The 20,489-nt window shown below is 44.9% G+C and overlaps 1 protein-coding gene across 3 annotated transcripts in view; it reads right to left on the bottom strand.

Annotated features, from left to right (window-relative positions):
• Positions 1-18,047, bottom strand: part of FMNL3 (formin like 3) — a 54,123-nt gene extending 36,076 nt beyond the window's left edge. For 2 of the 3 annotated variants that reach the window (XM_058742865.1, XM_058742866.1), the window contains exon 1: positions 17,622-18,047. In XM_058742865.1, the coding sequence (XP_058598848.1) occupies positions 17,622-17,747 (126 nt within the window). In that variant the 5' untranslated portion in view covers positions 17,748-18,047. The remainder of the gene's footprint in view (positions 1-17,621) is intronic. The other variant, XM_058742864.1, reaches the window with a different exon arrangement.
• Between the last annotated feature and the right edge of the window lie 2,442 nt (positions 18,048-20,489).

The following is a 20,489-nucleotide window of genomic DNA, read 5'->3' as shown; positions in this document are numbered from 1 at the left end:
ACTTCCCAAGCCGTATACTGCAATTATATGTTTAGTGTGTTTGTCTCCCCCTCTAGACTGAACTCCTGGGGGCAGACATGGTCTTAGTCATCTTTACTTTTCTTAACACTTAACATAATTTTAAGTGCTCAATAAATGCTTACTGAGTGAATGAAGGCTAGGCTGCACTCAGCAAATCTCTGAGGGCTAGCATTGTGTCCTTCTCCCCTCTCCAGGCAGGGAAGATGACACCTTAACCATTCTCAGTTCACAGCCTCAGAGGCCCTCCAGAGCACTGACGGGAATCTTTGCCTGCCTTGCCACAGAATAAGGATGGACTAAGCTGCCTGCCCTCTTGCTTCCAAGACAATCGGAAGCAGCTGGTAGTATTTTTATAATGTTATGACACCATCTTGATATTTCCCTGGGCATCTGCAGCAACAGGTCCTAGATGATTTCTTTACGATTCTTGGAAAGAATCAATGGAGAAGCCAAATGCCACTAGACACTGTCTAGCTGGCTACCCCTCACACCTCCTGAGCTTATGCTCAAAACTTTTAACAAGAATATTCTGGGGAAATGACAAGTAAATGCCTTGGGAGCTCACCAGGACCAGTTGTCCCATAAAAGCACAGATTCTTACTTCCTTAGTCACCCATGATGCCAGCAGTAATTAGCCAACCCAAAGGGAGCGAGTAATAGCTGCTATTGGACCATCATTCTGGAACTCATGCCAGATGCATTGGAAAATAATCTGCAGACGTGAGCACTTTACAAGGGATTCACCAAGTGCCCTGACTGCCAGGGCCTGAGGATAATGAGTGCTTGTGTGATGCTGATTCCGCTGAGCAGTGAGTAAAAACAAAATAACCACAACCACAAACGAGAAGCCTGTCCAAAGTAAGGGGCTCAAGCATATTCTGGACACAGAAGGTTTAAACAAAGACACTCTTCCCCAGTTAGCTCTCATCCATCCATTCTAGAACATTGTATGGGCCTCACTCTAAGGCTGCCACTGAGGGGAGGGGAGTATGTGATCTCCAATCTACAAATGAACCCACATAAGAGTGGCCCCTACCACTCCAGGGTTCAGTACTGTCCCAGGAGCACATGTCTGGACCTGGGCAGGCTTATGCTAACTGTTCTGGCCTTGCTAAATGCCCCAGTCCAGAAGGCTCTTAAAGTCTGATCCTTCCATGGCTGTATAAGAAATGAAATGTGCTAAAGGGCAGGTCAAGGGCTATGCCAGTTCCTAGAGATCCTAAGGCCTTTGGATAGGTCATGACAAGGCCAACGTCATCAAGTGGTAAAGCAAGGTGGCTACCGTGTGGTGGGCAGTTCAGTGATTTTACCACTTGAGGTACATAAAACCAATCCCTACCCATCAACAATAATTCATACTTCTTGAATATTCTTATTGGGCTCCTTAATACTAAATCCCTTACTTTATGAGGTTAGTGGTCTTAGAATATTTCTACTTAAAATTTATTAAGCACCCAGTATCCCAGACACTGCCCTGGATCCTTTACGTATGTTATTTAATCCTCACAAAATCCCTAGAAGTTAAGTATTATTATCCTGATTATATAAAGAAACTAAGGCTCAAGGAAGTTAAGGCCCTGGCCCAAGGTCACAGAGATAATAACTGGCAGAACCAGGGTTCAAATCCAGATTCATTGAGCCCAAAAGCTCTTGCAAAAGGCCTGGCTGAGCAGGCAAAAGGAATCCCTGAACTTCCTGCAGTTTCCTAGGTCAGATTTCTTATTCTTCCATTGGCTAAGAACACACAGAATGACTTGAGGAAATCTTGAGAATCAGGCCTGAGGAGCCCTTGAAAGACAAGTAACTATTTACAATCAGTGAAGACCCTGCCCAGCCCTGCGAACCGCTCTGACAAGTGGATTGGGGAAAGAGACAACCACAGGCTCTGACAGGGACCCACCTGGGGCTAGGAACCAGCTGTGCCTCCAGATGAATGCTAATCTGACCCTTGTCCAGACTCGCTGTGCTGCCAGAGGGAGCCCCCTTCTTGAGACACACTCCCTCAGGAGCTGGGATCCAGAGTCTACAGAAAGTAGTCCTTCACTTTCTCTTACACCTCATCCCCCAAAAGTGTCTTGCCATCTTATCTAAAATATTGCCCCTATAACTCTTCTTACCTTCTTTTTCTCCATGGCACTTACCGCTACCTAACATTACACTGCATACCTATACATTTGTTTATTGTTCACCCCAACAGCATGAACTCTGCCAGGCAAGTTTGTCTCTTTCATTTACTATGGTATCCCTAGTGTCTAAGATACAGAGCACTCAATAAACTTTGTTGAATGACTGACTGACTGACTGAATGAATGAATGAATGAACAAATAAATCATTTAAAAACTCTACTTCTATCCCAGTGGGCTACATAAGAAGACTGAATAATACTGACTTTGCAGGAAGCCCCATCAAACCTGTTGTTGGACCCTTACATCCCTTCCAAATATCCCCCTAAAGTTTTGCACAGCTCACCCCCCAGAACCCCAAACCCCAACCCTCCCCAGAGCAGGTACTAAAGGGAGAAAATGGAGCAGCTCCTAGGGAGGAGACACATTTCTCCTCCACTTAAATACAGCCCAGGACCTCTGCAAATTAAAAGCTCCCTCTTTACTGAATCCACTCAGCTTTAGTTATAGGTCGCACTTTTTATTTTTGTAACCAGCCAACCCGCCAAATTATAGGCTCAGGCCACTGGCAGGCACGCCAAACACTGAGGCCAGCTTAGCACAGGCACTGCCCTTTCTGGCCTGAGGGCGGGTATAGGAGTGAGGACTGGGCACCAGTCAAACCTGAAAGGACAGAGGGCATGATCACTCTGCTGGGCAAAGTCAAGTGAGGAGCCTGGTATCACTCAGGCCACCACGCTGCCCAGAGGGGAGCCAGATTCCGGGACTCTCCACACAACAGCCATAGTGAACTCTTAACATTATAAAGCAGATCAGGTCACTCCCTCTACAATTGATATCCAAACTCCTTACCAAGGCTGACAAGGTCCCCCGTGACCTAGGCCCTGCTCACCTCTCTCCAGCATTCTTGTAAACCAATCTGATGTTCCTGCAGGTCCTCAACTGTGCATAACTGTTTCCCACTCTCTGGTTTTGCACAGATTGTTCTCTCTTCCTAGAAAACCCTTCCCCGAGGTCTTTACATATGGCTATGTGAGGGGCCAGGGCAGGTAGGTCTGCAAGACTGGGGTTGAGAGACCACTAAGGAATCTGTTACAACAGACCAGGTAACTGATGAGGACCAGCTATGGCCTGGCAGTACATATGGAGAGAAGGTGAGAGGAACAGTAGCCTAGAGTGACTCTCAGGCATCTGGCCTGGATGACTAGCTGGAAGAGGGTATGGTACCATCCTTCTACTTTCCACCCCAATAGTGTGCAAGAAAACACTAGGAGGTAGAAAGCGGCTCACAAACACTAGATACTGTTACTATACAATGAGCTACATTTATTGAGCACTTACTGTGAACAGGACATTGTTAATAATATAAATTATTAAGTGCAAGATAAGATTTCATACTAAAAGAAGGTAAGAGAGATTTGGCAAAGGAAAGAATGCCCAAAACCTGGTGACTAGAAATGGAATCTTCTAAATTTTTGGACTTCTGCAGTTCAGGGGTAACATATGGATCATCCTCTATCCAGTGATACTTACATGAAATTATTCTGATTTTGTAACCTATAAGGACTGAATCACCATTCATTTCTCCTATATTTCAATCGTTCAGTTTAAAGAGCAAACCCATGAATGGCTATGAACCACTTACCAACTAATCTCTATTCCCCACTGAAAGCCTAGGCAAGAAGGCCTCCACAGCCTTTTCCACCAATCAGGGACTCTTCCGACAAAACTCTGTGAACTGCCCATCATCCATCCTGATCCAAGCTCAGCCTCTGTCTGTAATTAGGCTCCTCTGTCCCAGCAGCAGAGCTCCTGGCTGCCCCTCACATGGCTAGCTCGTTCTTCCTCTTTAATCTCTTTAATCTCCTCCCATCTGCTCTGGCCTAGAACAGCCTCCTAACTCCTGATCCACACCTGTCACCTTTTGACCTGACTGGAAGTCCCTGTCCTTCTTAGAGTACTGCCTGGTTAGCAATCCTCTGCCACACCGATCCTTCCCTAACTTTCCAATCCTTCTGTACTTGTAACTGTGTGACCCCATCACCTCACGATCTCATTTGGCCGTCACAAATGCATGTGACCAGGGGCGCCTGGGTGGCGCAGTCGGTTAAGCGTCCGACTTCAGCCAGGTCACGATCTCGCGGTCCGTGAGTTCGAGCCCCGCGTCAGGCTCTGGGCTGATGGCTCGGAGCCTGGAGCCTGTTTCCGATTCTGTGTCTCCCTCTCTCTCTGCCCCTCCCCCGTTCATGCTCTGTCTCTCTCTGTCCCAAAAATAAATTAAAAAAAACAAAAAAAAACAAACAAAAAAAAAAACAAATGCATGTGACCAGATGCACATGTTATGGATAAGACAACTGAGGTACACAAAGAGTCTTGTAGACAATCTGATGACACTTATTCAAAGTACAGTTTTAAGTATATATTTTGTCTCTCCAACTTGGATAGTGATCATTGTCTTCTATTTCTTTGGAATTCTCTGAACTACTCAGGAAAGTGCTATGTTTATAGCAGGCACCTAAGACACATTTTCTTAATAAGTCAAGAAAGGCAGAAAAATGAAATGAAAGCAGAAAATCTCTCCTAAACTTCCAACGTTATTTTTTGGCCTTCATTTAGGGGGAGTATTTGTTATGCACTCTCCTAACGACTTGTTCTTTGCCTCTAAGCACATTATCATAATTTGCAATTAAATATTTATTTGCTTAGTATCTGTCTTTCCCTCTAAATTCCACGAAGGCAGAGGTGATACTTGTTTTTTCACCACCAGCGTATACCCAATGATATCGCTGGCACATAGTAAAAAACTAAGCAAAAATCCCCCCAAAAACGAAAACCAAAACCCAACACTTGAATAGCCCATGTCCTGGTGGGATAAGTCTAGCTGATTCCCAAGTCCAAATCTTCCCACCACACCTCTTAGCAGAGGAAAACTTGTTCTGGAATTTCCCTTATATTCTGCCTTAATCTACACAATCCCCTCCAAAGCAGCACTGAGGACAAGGGGCTGACTCTGGAAAGAGAAGAAAACCATAGTTTAGAACATGGGCTTGGAGTCAGACTGCTTGGATTCAAATCCTGACTTTATCACTTACTGTGTGATCCTAAGTGAGCCTCCCTGGTCCTCAGCTTCCTCATCTATAAAATGGAGATAATAATAACTATTTCATACAATTGTGATGACTAAATGAGATGATGTGTGGAGAGCTTTGCACCGTGCCTGGCACCCCATCAGCACTCAGGAAATGTTAGCTATGAAAATGATTAGCTATCTGTATTCCTGGGAGACAAGAATCTAGAGAATGTGGCTTCCCTGGGGGTCAGGGCTGTTAAACTGACTTGACTTTGAGAAACTTAGCTGCAGTGAAGTCCAGGGCTCACATTTATTCTCTTTGCTGATTTCACCTGCTACAGCTCTGCTAAGGCTGGAGCTGCAGATTTCACTGCCCTAGACATAAAAGAGGCTAAAAATACACAAGCTGGCTACATCTAGGGACCAAGATCATGATGGCATTAAAGAATTTAAAATACAGCCTCAGGGCAGAAGAGCATCTCCTGGATTCTTTCTACTCTAAAAACTAGCGCCAGCTCAGCACAGGGCAGGGAATGGGGTGCGGCCAGTTGCTGACCCCACTGGTGTCCTTTCTCTTACACTCTTCTTTTGCCTTTGTGCAGAGAATAAGAAGGAGGAGCTTTCTACTTTGCAATAAAAGTTGAGTACTCCTCCCCTATTTTTCCCCCTTTTGCCTCAGAGGAGGAATAAATGCACAAGTACATATTATAAAAAAAAATTTTTTTTCAATCAAATCAAAAGCTTACAGAATAAAAAATAAGTCACTGTTCAGCCTCCAACTCTATCCATTCCCCTCCAAGGGTCACCACAATTGACAGTTTGGTGTTGACTCTTCCAGGCCTTTTTTCTATATGTTTACATATAAACATATGTGACTTATAAAGCATTATACACAGTCTTCTTTTAATTACTCTTTTAGATGATTATATTTACACACAAACACACACAGCTTGGAGATTCCCATCAGCCACAGCCATTTACTGAGTGCCTACCCAGGGCCAGTTATTTGGCTGTACAGTGATAAGCATACATAAAGTCTCCACCCTGATGGAGTCAACAGGCTCAGGAGACAGATAATAAAAAGTAATCAACAAATAATTTAAAAATAAAAAAACAAAAAAAAAATAAAAATAAAAATAAAAAAACAATACAAAAAATTAGTAAGATGCTAAGTTAGAGAATAATAAGTGAAGGAAGCCTCTCTGAGAGGTGGCTTTTTTTTTTTAATAGGCGGTATTTTTGTTTTTTAACTGAGACCTGAAGTATACACTGGATCAAGTCATTTGGAGATCCAGAGGCATTCCAGAAGAGGAAACAGCTTGTGCAAAGGCCCTGAGACAGAAAGGAGCTTGTACTGAAATGAAAGAAGGCTAACATGGAGCTTGGTAAACAGGAGGGTGAGTGAGGTCAAAGAGGTCATCAGGACCAAACAATGTACAAATCTTAAGGGCCAATGCCAGAAGTTTGCTTTTTTTCTATTGTACAAAAGGAAGCCATTAAAGGTTTTAGGCAGGGGAAAGATGCTATGTGATTTAGACTTTAAATTTGGCTGCTTTATGAAGAATGAATAGGGGGATGGAGAAAGGGGCAATAGGGGAAGTTGGGAGGCCAGTGGTTGGATATGATACAAGTAAGAGCTGATATTGCTTGGACTGAGGCAGTGGCAGTGGAGATAGAGAGAATGGGTAGATCTGAGCCATATTTTTAGAAAGGGAATCAGCAGGGCTTGCTGATAGGGTATGGGAAAGGGAGAAGGAAAAAATTAAGGATGACTCCCAGCATTTGCCTTAAGTAACTAGGTGAATGGAAGAGAAACAGATTTGACCACAAAATAGACCATTGGGTTGTTCCCAGTTTTTTTACTGTTAAAAATGCAGCCCTGAGGATTCTTTACATGTACCTTCATGTACATGTGTAAACAGTTCTGTAGGATGGTTTCCTAGAAGATGGCCTGGTTAAAGGGTATGCACATTTGAAATTGATAGACACTATAAAATGCCCTCTAAAATGCCTCTACTAAGTTACCCTACCATTAATAGTGTATTATTGTACTATTAAAGACAACCACAGACATTATCAATCTCTAAAATTTCGCTAGATGATTAGCATAAAAAGTGTATATTTTAAATGTTCATTTTCTCGACTTCTAGTGAGATTAAGAATTTTTTTCCTTTCCTTGAACTTTTAATTACATAAGTAACACATAAGTACATTCTCCTTGTAAAAAATGTAAACACTGTAGATAAAGGTAAATTAAATTCCCTTCGACTTTCCTGTTCCTTCCAATATGGTTCCCTCCTTCCATCCCAGAGATAACCACTCTTCTTAGCTCTATTTGTACCCTTCCAGACATGTTTCTATGCATTAAACAAATCAATGTATACAATCAAAGATTAAGCATTTTTAAAAAGTTGTATTTCTAGCAGTCCTTTCAACATGAACAAAAAAAAAAAAAACTAACTAAAAATTTTTTGCTGAAGGCCTCTCTAAGTAAATGACATTTAAGTAGAGACCTTCTCCAGGTTAGTTAACCGCTCTGAGCCTTGGTTTCATCACCTGTAAAATAGAAGTGAAATAAATGCCCCACAGAGTTGTTGACAAGTTAACTGACATAACACATGTAAAACATGTGGCATATACCCAACAAATGTTAATTCTCTTTCCTTAACCTATGCAAGTTAAATTGAGGCATCTGGTGGAAACCAGAAACTGATCTATTCCTATAAGGATGAGATGGGAGACTCTACCCAGAAGAAAATGTTTTTAATGTTGTCTTAAAAAAAAAACAACTTTTTTTCATAATAAGGCCCCTAAAAGATCTGAATTTTTCTTCAAAGATTTTACTATGAAATATTCCAAGCAGCCAAAAAACATACAGGTCATTTAAGTCTTTTAGTAGTAGCAGTAACAATAGCTGTTGTAAGGTAGAAAGCAAGAGGATTTAACTGCTAGAGACTGGTTGTTCACAGTTCCCTCTCAGGCACACCCTGGGAAGCCGACTGCCTGGATATTCCCAGAGAATTTAGGCCTACATGGCACTACCTCCAAACACAGGATATGAGCTAACCTTTGGGTCTCCCTGCAAGGATGCCACTGGTTCCCCTGGTTTATCAAAGTACATCCTGTCATCCCTACCTAGATGTTCCTGGAGGTTGAGGGTGTAGCTCAAAAGGGCAGACCCCACCACACAGTGTCCTTAATCAAAATTAAGTCAAAATGTCCAGGGGCCAGAATATCTCCCTCTGAATGGGAGTCAGCCAAGCTTGATCAAGCTCTCTTGTTTGGAACCACCACCAAGAGACATCATTTCATCTGACCTGATAACTCCTTACAAAACACCAAGAGTACTTGTATCTTGTACTCGCTCAGCTCTACCTTCCCATTACTCTAGGCTCAAAGCCAGAGATTCCTAAGCAGATCCAAGAATAAGCTTTAACCCCCCAAAATATTGTGTGTGCACATATGCATTAGGGCAGGGAGAACCAGGGGTCACACGTCTAATCAGATTCGAAACAGGGCCTGTTACCCAAAAGATTCAGAAGCATTGCTGAAAGATCTCTCATACATATTCCCACCCCAAAAAAATTTTTACCCTGGCTTAAGGAGCTATCTGGGGTGGGTAAAGGTCAGCAGTGGAGTATGCATACCCCACACTGCTCCTTGGTAAGTTTTAGGGTAGGGCCCAAAGCACAGAGGGCATCAGGGAATCAGGCCTTAAACCTAAAGACAGAAGTCACAAAAGAAGTCCACCTCTTGCCTGAGGCCATAACAGGGAAAATCAAGAAAGTACCAAAAACTATGGTTGTGCCTTCACTTTTGCTGCACCTGAAGCTTCATCCCCAACTGAGACACAAGGCAATGGAGGTACAGATTAGTAGATGAGGATTCTCAGTGGGGGTGCTATCAGCATGTGGACAGGATCATTCTTTACTGTGCTTGACTGACCCAAACACTGTAGGATAGTTACCATCCCTGACCCTCAGGCACTAAGTGCCAATAGCACCACCCAGTTAGTGTGATAACCAAAATATCCCCACTTGTTTCCAAAAACTCCCTTCTGGGATCACACCTCCCACACTTGACGACCACTTTTATTTATTGGGAACAGAAGTCGGTGTAGTGGGCAATGTATATGACACAAACATTTCCTGGTAGAACCGTTACAGGTTACAACGTATTTTTACTATGTTTTCTACTGTAAATATCCATCGAACCCTGTAAGATAGGTATAATCATTACCCATTTCATAAAGAATGAAATTTGCTCAGAAATGTTATAGGCTTTCAGCTTCAGGTCATTCAGCTGAGGGAAAAAAGCTATAAAGTAGGATCAGAGGAGTGCCTGGGTGACTCAGTTGGTTAAGCATCCAACTCTTGATCTTGGCTCAGGTCATGATCTCACAGTTCATGGGATCGAGCCCAGAGTCAGGCTCTGTGCCGATAGTGCTGACTGCTTGGGATTCTCTCTGTCTCTCTCTCTCTGCTCTCCCCAACTCTGCATGCATGCAAGTGCACTCCCTCTCTCTCAAAATAAATATTTAAAAAATAAATAAAGTGGGATCCGAACCTATGTCTTCTGACTCCACACCGTATGTTAAGTGACTGGAATTTAAATAAAAACTTGAAAAACAAAAAGTTTTCTGATTCCAAAACTGATGCTCTTCCTTTCCAATAATCAGCAAGAGCCAGCAAAAGTCTCAAACCAGCTACTTCCACCCAGAATAGATGCTTTTTAAAAAGTTTCATGAGGGGCGCCTGGGTGGCTCAGTCGGTTAAGCGGCCGACTTCGGCTCAGGTCACGATCTCGCGGTCCGCGAGTTCGAGCCCGGCGTCGGGCTCTGGGCTGATGGCTCTGAGCCTGGAGCCTGCTTCCGATTCTGTGGTTCCCTCTCTCTCTGCCCCTCCCCCATTCATGCTGTGTCTCTCTCTGTCTCAAAAATAAATAAACGTTAAAAAAAAAAAAATAAAAAGTTTCATGAGAAACACTTGGGAAGATCTAGGGATTGGTTTCCCAGCTCCCAGCTAGGAAGCCTGTAAAAACTGAGCAGAAACTAACTCTACTCTGAGCCTCAGGTAAGCAGTTCTTAAAACAAGATAACCATCTCCTGAGGTACCAAACACAAGGCTCATCCCTAGCTCCTACTTCAAGAAGCACTGGGCGACTGGAGGAGGGTATGGCATTCTCTAGTCTAGACTTGGGTCGATGAGCAAGTAGGGAAAAAAGAGTATACCAGCTCTGTTAATGCTTCTAGGGAACCAGAGGCAAGGCTACCAGCCCAACTCTGGATGGGGGTGGGAAGGTGGTAAGAGATGAGGAGGGGATAGGAGGAAGAGATAAGGACAAGAACTGAGCCATCACATTGTGAACAGCCTAAACCCTTCCTCTACTGGCAAAATTCATCATGTAAATAATTCTGCCAGCCCTTTGTGGTGCTGAACATTATTTGCAACACATTAAGGATCTCAGAGTACTTCATAAACTGAGAGAAATATGCAAATTGGTAAATCTGGGGGTGAGGGGAAAGGTACTTCCAAAAACCCCTATCCAGTTCCTCTCCTACCCCACACAGAAACTCCCAACCCACAACTTTGTTGCGAGGGGATGAAAGACAGAAAAGGTGAGAGAATCTGGAAAGAGGAGGATTCTGAAAGATAAAAAGACTAGAGAGCAGGGTGGGAGGGAAAGAAAACCAGAGTATCTCAAGGACAGAGAGGCAGCTTGACAGCTCCACATCTTTCTTGGGTGATTCATTCTCCCTTGTGGAAGGAAAACAACATACAAAGATGTGGCTTTGCTGAGGGAGGCAAAAGAGAGACTGGAACTGGGAACCCAGGAATTCTAGCTGTTCATCTCATCTCTATTCTGCAACACACTTCTTCATGGATGACAAAAACCCCTTAAATTCCCAACTGGTGCTATCCAAAGGGGGAGCCCTAAAGTACCCAGCAAAGAGCTGGGGGTGGGAGGGCTGTGTGGAGACAGCACCCTCTCTTATCTTCAAAGGAAAAGGTCCTTCCTCTTCTCTGAAGTGCATTTCCGAACTGGAATGAACCCCCGGCCTTTCCCTGGCACTGCTTCAGCTCAGCTCAGACTTGGGAAAAATGCTTCCCCAGAAAGGAGGTGACCAGCCTGGCAGACCAGTTAACACACTGACTTCAGGCAGCCAGTGCTGCTGTCCCCGGGGCCCGCCGCAGTCAGTTCTGGGGCGGAACTCTGGTCTTGACCACAGAACCAGGGCCCTGGCTCCAACCAGCCTTCCCAGGCGACCTCAGGGGCAGGGGAGGATCTGTGGTCTCATTTCCTTTCCACCTTGGCTCCTTTTTTCACTTCACTGAAGATTAGCTATTTCCACCATGACCAGTTCCTGTTCTCACCAGCTGTAGCGGCTGTTTCCCCACAGACAGAGCTCTGAAACACTGGTGTGCCTGCCACCTGGACTGTCCCAGCTGCAGACTTGTACCAGGCCCAACAAGTCCCAAGCTAAGGGTTTCTTCGTCCCAGATAAAATAGCAGGGAGAAGAAATTAAGGGACAGGAAGCAATTCCAAGAACTCCACAGTAGATACACCAGTGTCTGTTTTTTTTTATTATTTTAATCTTACATAATATGCTCTTTCATATGTGAAAAAGTTATATAATGAAAATGTGGAAATGTATACATTTATTACATAGAAATATGTATATGTAATAAATCCCCAACAGAGAGCAAAGGTCACAAAAAGATGGCCAAAACACTTATGACGAAATGTTGAAAGAAAAATGCAAAGTAAAACAAGACAGCATTTCTCATGAATGAAATTGGCAAAGTTTTAAAAATATTAAACATCCAGTAATGTTTAGCTTACAAAGAAAGGGAGAGATGCACGCTATCAGTGAAAAGCTAACCAGTACAACTTTTTTAGAAGCATATTTCTCAAAGGACCTTAAAAAGCATATTCCCTTTGACCCAATAATTACACTTCTAGCAATTTATCCTAAATAATCAGAGATGCACACAAAAATTTATGCACAGGATAGTCTTCACAGTGTTATTTATAGTGGCAAAAAAGCGAAATATAAGATAAAGCAGTAAGAAAGTACTGTACTATGGAACACTATCCAGCCATGAAATTATTAATACTAAAGAATGTTTAAACAAAGGAGAAAATGCCTAAGACAGTAAAATAAAAATCAGTTTACAAAACAATTTTCATAGTATAATCCCAATTGTTAAAATATATATAAGTACATCACAATGTTAATAGTAGACGGTGAGATTACAGGTGATTTTAATTTTTTTTATTAAAAAAAATTTTTTTTAACATTTATTCATTTTTGAGAGACAGAGACAGAGTGTGAGTGGGGGAGGGGCAGAGAGAGAGGGAGACACAGAATCTGAAGCAGGCTCCAGGCTCTGAGCTGTCAGCACAGAGCCCGTCGCAGGGCACGAACTCAGACTGTGAGATCATGACCTGAGCCGAAGTTGGACGCTTAACCGACTGAGCCACTCAGGTGCCCCTTAATTCTTTTCTTTATTCTTTTCTACACAGTTTATACTTGTTATGTTTTTAACTTCTAAATTTGCTTAACAAACATGTATTATTGTCATAATCAGGAGAAAAGAAGCTTTTCTCAATCTTCCTCCCTCCCTTTGAGGATACTCACATGCATTACTCCCTTTCTAAAAAACATTTGGCAATGTGTATTTAGAACCTGAAAAATTTTATATCCTACCACCTAGCGAGTTCAGTTTTGGATTTCTATCGTAAGGAAAACTCTAAATATTGAAAAGGTTTTGTACACCAAGATGTTCATCACAGCATTGTTTATGATGGCAAACAGAAGCAAACAACTTAAATGTCCAACAATAGAACAGTTAAGTACACAATGGTACATTCACTTGAGGCACCACTGTACAAGCATTTAAAAATGTTTACAATGACTAGCTTGGGAAAACTAGTGAAATAACAAAGCCAACCCCCCCCAAAACAAACAAACAAAACAACACCCCAGACTGGATTAAAAATATATACATAGCAATATTACAACACTGTACAAAACCTTATGCAGAGAAAAATATGAAAAGTTTTAAAACGCATTGGCTCCATTTGGTAAAGGAACTAGAGAAAATGTGGATGTTTTTCTTCAATATAAATCTCTAATCTTTTCTCCTTTCTAACTCACCCATACTTTTCTCAGGGAATGAGTACTACTTTAAGAGAAAAAAGAAAAAAAGCTGAAACTCCCTCTGAGCAAAGAAAACATTCCCAAATGACAAGAAGTCCACTCTGTCAGTCCTATGCCCCCACCCCACACACTTCTCCCAGTCTAAGGCAGGGTCATATGGGAAGGTCAAGGGAATGAGGCTCCTAAGGTCTTCTCAGTGGGGTCTCTGAGCAAGGGGTTCCTCTGACCAGCTGCTGTCAAGGGTCCTTTCCCTCCCCCATGTCCTATTCCAGCCCGAACTAATTCACCACAATCCCCAGGGCTGGGAAAAAAATTTCCACCATGGCCATTTGGAACTTGATATTTAGTCCAAGTTTTTCCCAGCCCCTTTCTGTGTCAAAGGAGGCCCTCAAAGCCTCTTAGAAAACTAGCACCCAGCTTAGCTTAGCTCCACAGCAAAACCCCAAGCCATCAGTCATCACCAGGGAAATGTGAGAGGAGGACCCATGGTAGGGACAGGCTCTGTCATACAACCCCACCCTTAGGCCCTGAGAGCCTCCTAAGGGATATCCAGGGTTTTTTCTGGCGTCAGAACCTTTGGACTCTGTTTCAAGTTTGTAATAAGTCAGCAAAGAGAAAAATGAGGGTACAAACACAAGGGCAGACGGCTATCCTTCCAAAGCTCTTAAAGTCCTCTGCCTCCCGTCTCTATCTAAGCAAAGGCCAGTACTGGCCAGAATACTAATTTGTGCGAAACTGAGCTTGGGTAGTAATCTAGTTGGGACCAAAACACAGACTATGGCTTTATCAGACCAGAGATAGGTTCTCATTCTGGTATTAATAGAGAAGCTCCAATAGCTGCAGCATCCCTAAACTTGTCAGTACTCAATAGGAGCTGCTGCTCAGACAGGGTGGGTAAGGAAGGAACCCAAAGAAACAGCATAACACAGACTCACAACCATTTTTCATATTAGGGCACACCTAGAAAATAATACTATTTGTACAGCACATGGGATAAATGGTAGAACTAATCCCAATCAGAGGTGACCAATCAGGGACCTCAGCTGCCCCCAGGGATAAGGGAATTAGTATCCCAGCATAGCAGTAGGGAAGCCTTGCATTAGGGCACTGGGCTGGGTTAGGACTCTTGCCATCAATGTCCTGAACAAATCACCTCATGGCCTCAGACCTTGAGCTCTCCAACCTCGGCTGACAGGCTGTGGGTCAGATCATGTGTCTACACCAGAAAGCTGGGAGCCTGTGGTCTTGACTCACAATGATACAACTTTCCCAGCCAGTGTTCTTTTCAGGGGGTAGTTTCCACAGATACAATGGAATAGGGGGAAGCCCTCCATCTGACAGCAGAAGGCATATCCTGAGTCTAGCTACACAGAACAGGGTAATTGGTTTCATCAGATTTCTAAACTTAAAATCCTTTTTGGGAATACCAGTGATCTCAGATCTGAGTCACTGCTGGGAGCTACAAATTTAAAAGCTACCACTTACTGAGCATATAGTAGATGCCAGACTCTGCTATCTAAGTACTTGACTTCCCGTTTCATTATATGCACAAAGCAACTTCATGTGGCAATTACTCTTATTATCTCCATTTATAAGAAACTGGGACTCAAAGATATTCAGCAACTTGCTTAAGTCCAAACACTTTTCTAACTAGAGACTGTGGAGAGGCCAGTATTTCAGCCTACTTTGATTTGAAAATCCATCCATACGCTTAACCAAGACACTTCAACAAACTCCCAAATAGCTTTTTCATAAACCAAATCAATCATAGTGATGCTAACAATCTGGGGAAGAAAAAAGTAAGAAAGCAGCAACTTGTCTGACTCACAATCAAGAAAAAAAAGCTAATCTATATTGAGTACCTACTGGGTACCAAGGGCCTTATATACATGGTTCATCTAATTCTCATAAACCTACCAGGACAGAGATTATTACCCCATTTTCTAGATAAGGAAATCTATAAAATTTACAAATGAGGCTCAGAGAGGTTAAGACAGTTACTAAGACAGCCCTTGCTTTTTCTACTACAATATGCTTCTCCTGACTATTCAAGAAATACACCTGAGTTTGCTCTAGGTTCAAGTATCCAACAGCCAGTACTGTTCCCAAACAGTAGGATAGTAGAAAGAAGGATAGTAAAAAAGGGCATGTTTCAGAAGCAGAGGAAAGAGAGTTCTCTAAGTATCCCCAGAGAAGAACTCAAATTCCCAAGAAAGCATGATTTTCCTGTGTTGGAAAAGTGAGGTAAAATCCCCTCCTCCCATAAGACAGCTAACTAGCCCTGGCCTGCCCTGTCCCAACCCCCCAACAGCAGCAGCTCAGGCACACAGAAACAAGACCAAAACAAAAGCCAAGACGAAACAAATCAAAACTTTATACAGATAGTATAACTTGCAAGTGGGTGGTCCTGTCTCTGGCTTGACCTGTGCTCTTTGGGTGCTCTGGTTAGTAATCAAGACACCATGTGCATTTTGTAGATATTAAGCCATCAATTTGCCAACTAACTAAACAAACTTGTCAACCAAGCTCCAGTGAGGACATGACTGACTCTGGTTCAGAGCTCTTACAACCTGGCAGGTAGCCTGGCAGCCCCTATCTAAGGCAGCTCCCCACCCAGTCCACCTCAAACCATCCCTTTCTCTCCAATTTCTGTAACTGCCTCCTGTCAGCTCACTGGGGGGGGGGGGGGGGGGGGGGGAGGGGGGGGGTTCACACCCCCACTGGAGTACAGATTCCCTCCCACTCGTTCTCCCAACAGTTGAGCTCTTGTTCTCAAGGGCACCAAATCTCAATCTCTCCTCCTCAGCCTCTGAGTTGGCCACAGCATATTAGTAATCACTGACTCACCCAACCCCTTGAGGAGGCTGGGGGAAATGCAGAGGGCCACAGGATGTGTGGCCCAGATCCCTCTGGCCCTCTGCACACCTGATGGGCCGAGAGGTGCCAGTAACACCACTTCCCCTTGGAATGCCTCTAAGCTGGCTGTGGTGCCAGTGGGCTAATGTCAGGCTCTCCACCATCGGAGAGGCCAGGATCTCTAGACAGTCCCACTGATGCCAACAGATCTAATCTCCCTATTCCAAGGCAGATGTAATCCAATCAGGCTGCTAAGTCCACAACTATTCCCTCCTCATGGGCAAAGGCAAAGTCGGCCCTTCAGGCCATACCAACAATAACAGCAGCATTAACCCCTTTAGAGAGTTCTTTGAGGAACTGGGAACTATTTCCTCAAGTTTCTCAAAGGTTTACCTCTCCTAGCAAATGTTCTGTCACCTAGTTCACTTTCTTTCTCCAAAACTTCATTTTTACCTCCAACATATTTTCTGGCTCCATCTCAGTGATACCAGCTCAGATCCTCTCTATCCACAGGGCCATTGACATCAATGTCCAATTCCCACACCAAAGGAGATTCCCAAAGTCAGCTTAAAATTCATCTACACAGGTCTTTGGGGAACCTACATAAAGCCTAAAAAGAAGCACAGGCAAAGAACACAAACCAGCCACCAGGGCTTAACATAAAAAGAAGGAGAAAAAAAGGGAGGCGGGATAGTTTGTGTATTGTTTCAATTGGAAAAATACACTGGTGAAATGGCTTATCCACATGTTCAGCCTTTTAGGCAAATCCACTATAACTTTGCAGGATGCCTGCAGGCCATTCTGAAAATAAGTAGAATGGCATCACTCTTTATTCCACCCCCTTCAAGAGCTCCCAGCCCCCTCTCCGTCCCCCCCACCGCTCTCCCCAAACATCTGGTCTAGGCTAGAAGTGGGACCCACTCCCTGGGAAGCCTCCATGTTAACGAGAGGCAGTCTCCCCAGTCCGAGAACCCTGACTTAAGCTGAGGAAGGGGCCGGCCCCAAGTTTCTGAATTCCCCCGCACCAGCCAGAGACTTAGAAGTGAGAATTCCAGGGACCCGGGAAGGCTGTCGGGGAAGTGGGGAGAAGTGAGAGGGTTGCAGAGAAGGGGACTGGGAGGAGGGAGAAGCGCGGATCCTGGGGAGGTCCCAGGCTGAGGACCCCTCCTCCGAAGCGTCCAGCGGTTGAGGCCGCGGTCGAGAGGTCCCCGACGGGGCTGTCGGGCGGCCAGCGGCTGCTCAGAGGTTGCCAAGAAGGCACTGAGTCTGTCGGAAGCGCCCCCCTTAAGGGGTGGGCCGGATGGGGGAACCCGGGCAAAGTCCTACCCTGGGCGCTGGGACCTCGGAGACGGTAAGAGGGGGAAGGGACTGGGCTCAGCTCTCACCAGCACCAGGGCGAACCTCTCTTCCAGTTCACAGGGCTCAGGCATCGGCATCTTGCCGGGCGGCGGCAGCAGCGAGACTGAAGGCGGCTCGCCCGGGCCCCCCTCGGCGCTCTCCAGGTTGCCCATCGCGGCGGGGCCCCCTCGGGGGCCTCAGCCCCCCACCTCCACGCCCGGGGGCCTTGGGCTCGGCAGCTCCGACCCGGCTCCTCCCTCTGCGCCGGCTCCCCTAGTCTCGACTCCTCTGCCCCGTGAGGGGCGCTGGGAGCTCCACAGGGTCCCGCAGGCGGTGGCGCGCGGCGAGGGCGGAGGCAGCGCAGCGGACAGCGGCACCGAAGCGACCCGTACGGCGGCCACCGCTCACGCTCACACCCGCCGCCTCGCCGCTCTCGGCGCGCCGCTCCTGCCGCTGCCCCTCCCCGCCCCCTCGCGCTCTTTCCCTTCCCTGCACCCCCCCTCGCTTCCTCCCACCCACTCCCGGCTGAGACTCCGGCTTCCCCCCCGTGCGCTGACTGCAGCCCGCGCGCCGCGCGCCCCATTCATGCAGGGCCCGCCTCCCGCCCACAGGCCTCCCGGGCGTCCCGCCCCGCCCTCCCCCGCGCCTGATTGACGGCCGTACCTGCCAATCGCAGCGCCTCCCGCCCCCCGGCGGCCTCGCGCCTGGCGCCTAGCGCGCCCTGGCGGCCCCGGTACGAATCGAAACGCGGGGGTGCTGAAGGTGTGAGGCTCCTGCTTGGACATCCGGGAAATGCACCCGGCCCTTTCCCGCAAGGAGCTCGTAAAGTATACAAATAAGTAAAATACAGGGCATAGTGTGTAAAGCTAACTACAAGAGAAGTAGGATGCTAAAACAATTAGAATGCTCAGGACACGGAGAGACCACATCTGTTAAGAGTTATCTCCAGGGACTCTTATTTGAACTGGGCACTGAGGGATGAGGAAGACCTTAACTGACAGAGACAGGTGAAAAGGCATTTAGGAGGAGAGAGTCTTACAAAAGTTCAGAGGTTGATCTGACTGGACATGAAAAGGGAGGTGCAGAAGAATGCTATTCTGGGCCAGGTCTGCTGATCGGTCATCACTGATGATGTGATGGACATTTGTTGTTTCTGCTAGCCTAGCTTCCATCCCTCCTCTTCAAGTAATAAGCACCCCCTTTATTCTTAGGGAACCCCCAGTCCCCTGTTCTCAGTCCAAATAGAGCTGAACTTCACCCGCTTTCCAAGGGGCCCTATGACCCAGGCCTTACCACAGTATTTTCTTGCCCTATCGTCAGAGACTGTTTTAGACTTGACCCAAACCCAGAATATAAGGCTCATCTCCAAGGCTTTCACTGGAACAGTCAGGAAAAAGATACTCTCCATTAGGGCTACTGGATTGTTAGGATGTAAATCTGGAGCTGCTGGTGGCCATGATGCCATCACCCATCACACCTCACGCCTGCTGGGGAAAGCAAAGCTAAGAGACAGAGACATAGTTCTAGTAACATGCTGAAAACCTGAATCCAACCATGCCTGAAGTTATCACCTTGACTTTTCATTTATTTATTCAATAAATTTTGATTGAAAGCCTTATTATATATTAGATACTGTTTTATACATTGAAGATATATCTGTGAACAAAAAGAACATATATCTGGCCCTTTTGAAATTTACAACTAAAGAAGTAAAATGTACAGATGTTAGGGATCAGTGTTAATAAAAATAAAACAAAAAGGGATACAGGTGGAAGAAAGGTTAAAATTTTAAATAGGATGGTCAGAGAAGGCCTCATTAATAAGATGACATTTGGATTTGGAGAAATATCTGAAGAAAGTAAGGGAGTAAGCCATGTAGATATCTGGGAGAAGAATGATCCAGACAGAGAGGATGGTAAATGCCTACTATGCCTCATGTGTTGGAAGAACAGCAAGGAGTCCAGTGTGGCTGGAGTGCAATGAGCAGGAGAAAGAGGAGTAAAAGATGAGGTCAGAAAGTAACCAGAAATCGTACTGTGCAGGCCATTGTAGGCTACCATAATGACTTTGGTTTTTCTCAAAGTAGGATAGATAGCTATTGGAGGACTTTGAGCAAAGGAATAATATTATCTAACTTATGTGGGTTTTTTAAATACTTATTTATTTTGAAAGAGAGAGAGTGTGTGTGTGCATGAGCAGGGGAGGGGCAGAGAGAGAGGGAGAGAGAGAATCCCAAGCAGGATCCACACTTGTCAGCTCAGAGACTCACACAGGGCTGGATCTCATAAACTGTGAGATCATGACCTTAGCCAAGATCAAGAGTTGGACACTTAACTGACTGAGCCACCCAGGCACCCCCTAGCTTATGTTTTAACAGGATTATAATAGCTGTTGCATTGAAAAAAACCCGAATGGGGTGCCTGGGTGGCTCAGTCAGTTGAGTGTCTGACTTCGGCTCAGGTCATGATCTCATGATTTGTGGGTTCAAGCCCCACATCAGGCTCACTGTTGTCAACATAGAGCCTGCTTCAGGTCCTCTGTCCTCCCTCTTTCTGCCCCTCTCCTTTTCACTCTCTCTCTCTCAAAAATAAGTAAACATTAAAAAAAAAAAAAAAGAAAAGAAAACAAACTGAATAGAGGCATGGACAGGGAGACCAGTTAAGAGGCTAATACAATAGTACAGGTGAGAGATGTTAGTGGTTTGAACCAGGGTAGCTGTGCAGATGGAGAGGAATGATCAGATTCTTTTTTTAAAAAAACTTTTTTTTCTTGCCACATTTTGTCTATAGATACAAGCATAGTTATCTCTAACTTTATTTATTTACTTATTTATTTATTTATTTATTTATTTATTACATTAAGCTCCGTGCCCAACATGAGACTTGAACTCACAACCCTGAAATCAAGAGTCGCAT

This window comes from Neofelis nebulosa, chromosome 8 (genome assembly GCF_028018385.1).
Source record: "Neofelis nebulosa isolate mNeoNeb1 chromosome 8, mNeoNeb1.pri, whole genome shotgun sequence".
Lineage (NCBI taxonomy): Eukaryota > Metazoa > Chordata > Mammalia > Carnivora > Felidae > Neofelis > Neofelis nebulosa.
This window is presented reverse-complemented; position numbering and strand designations above follow the sequence as displayed.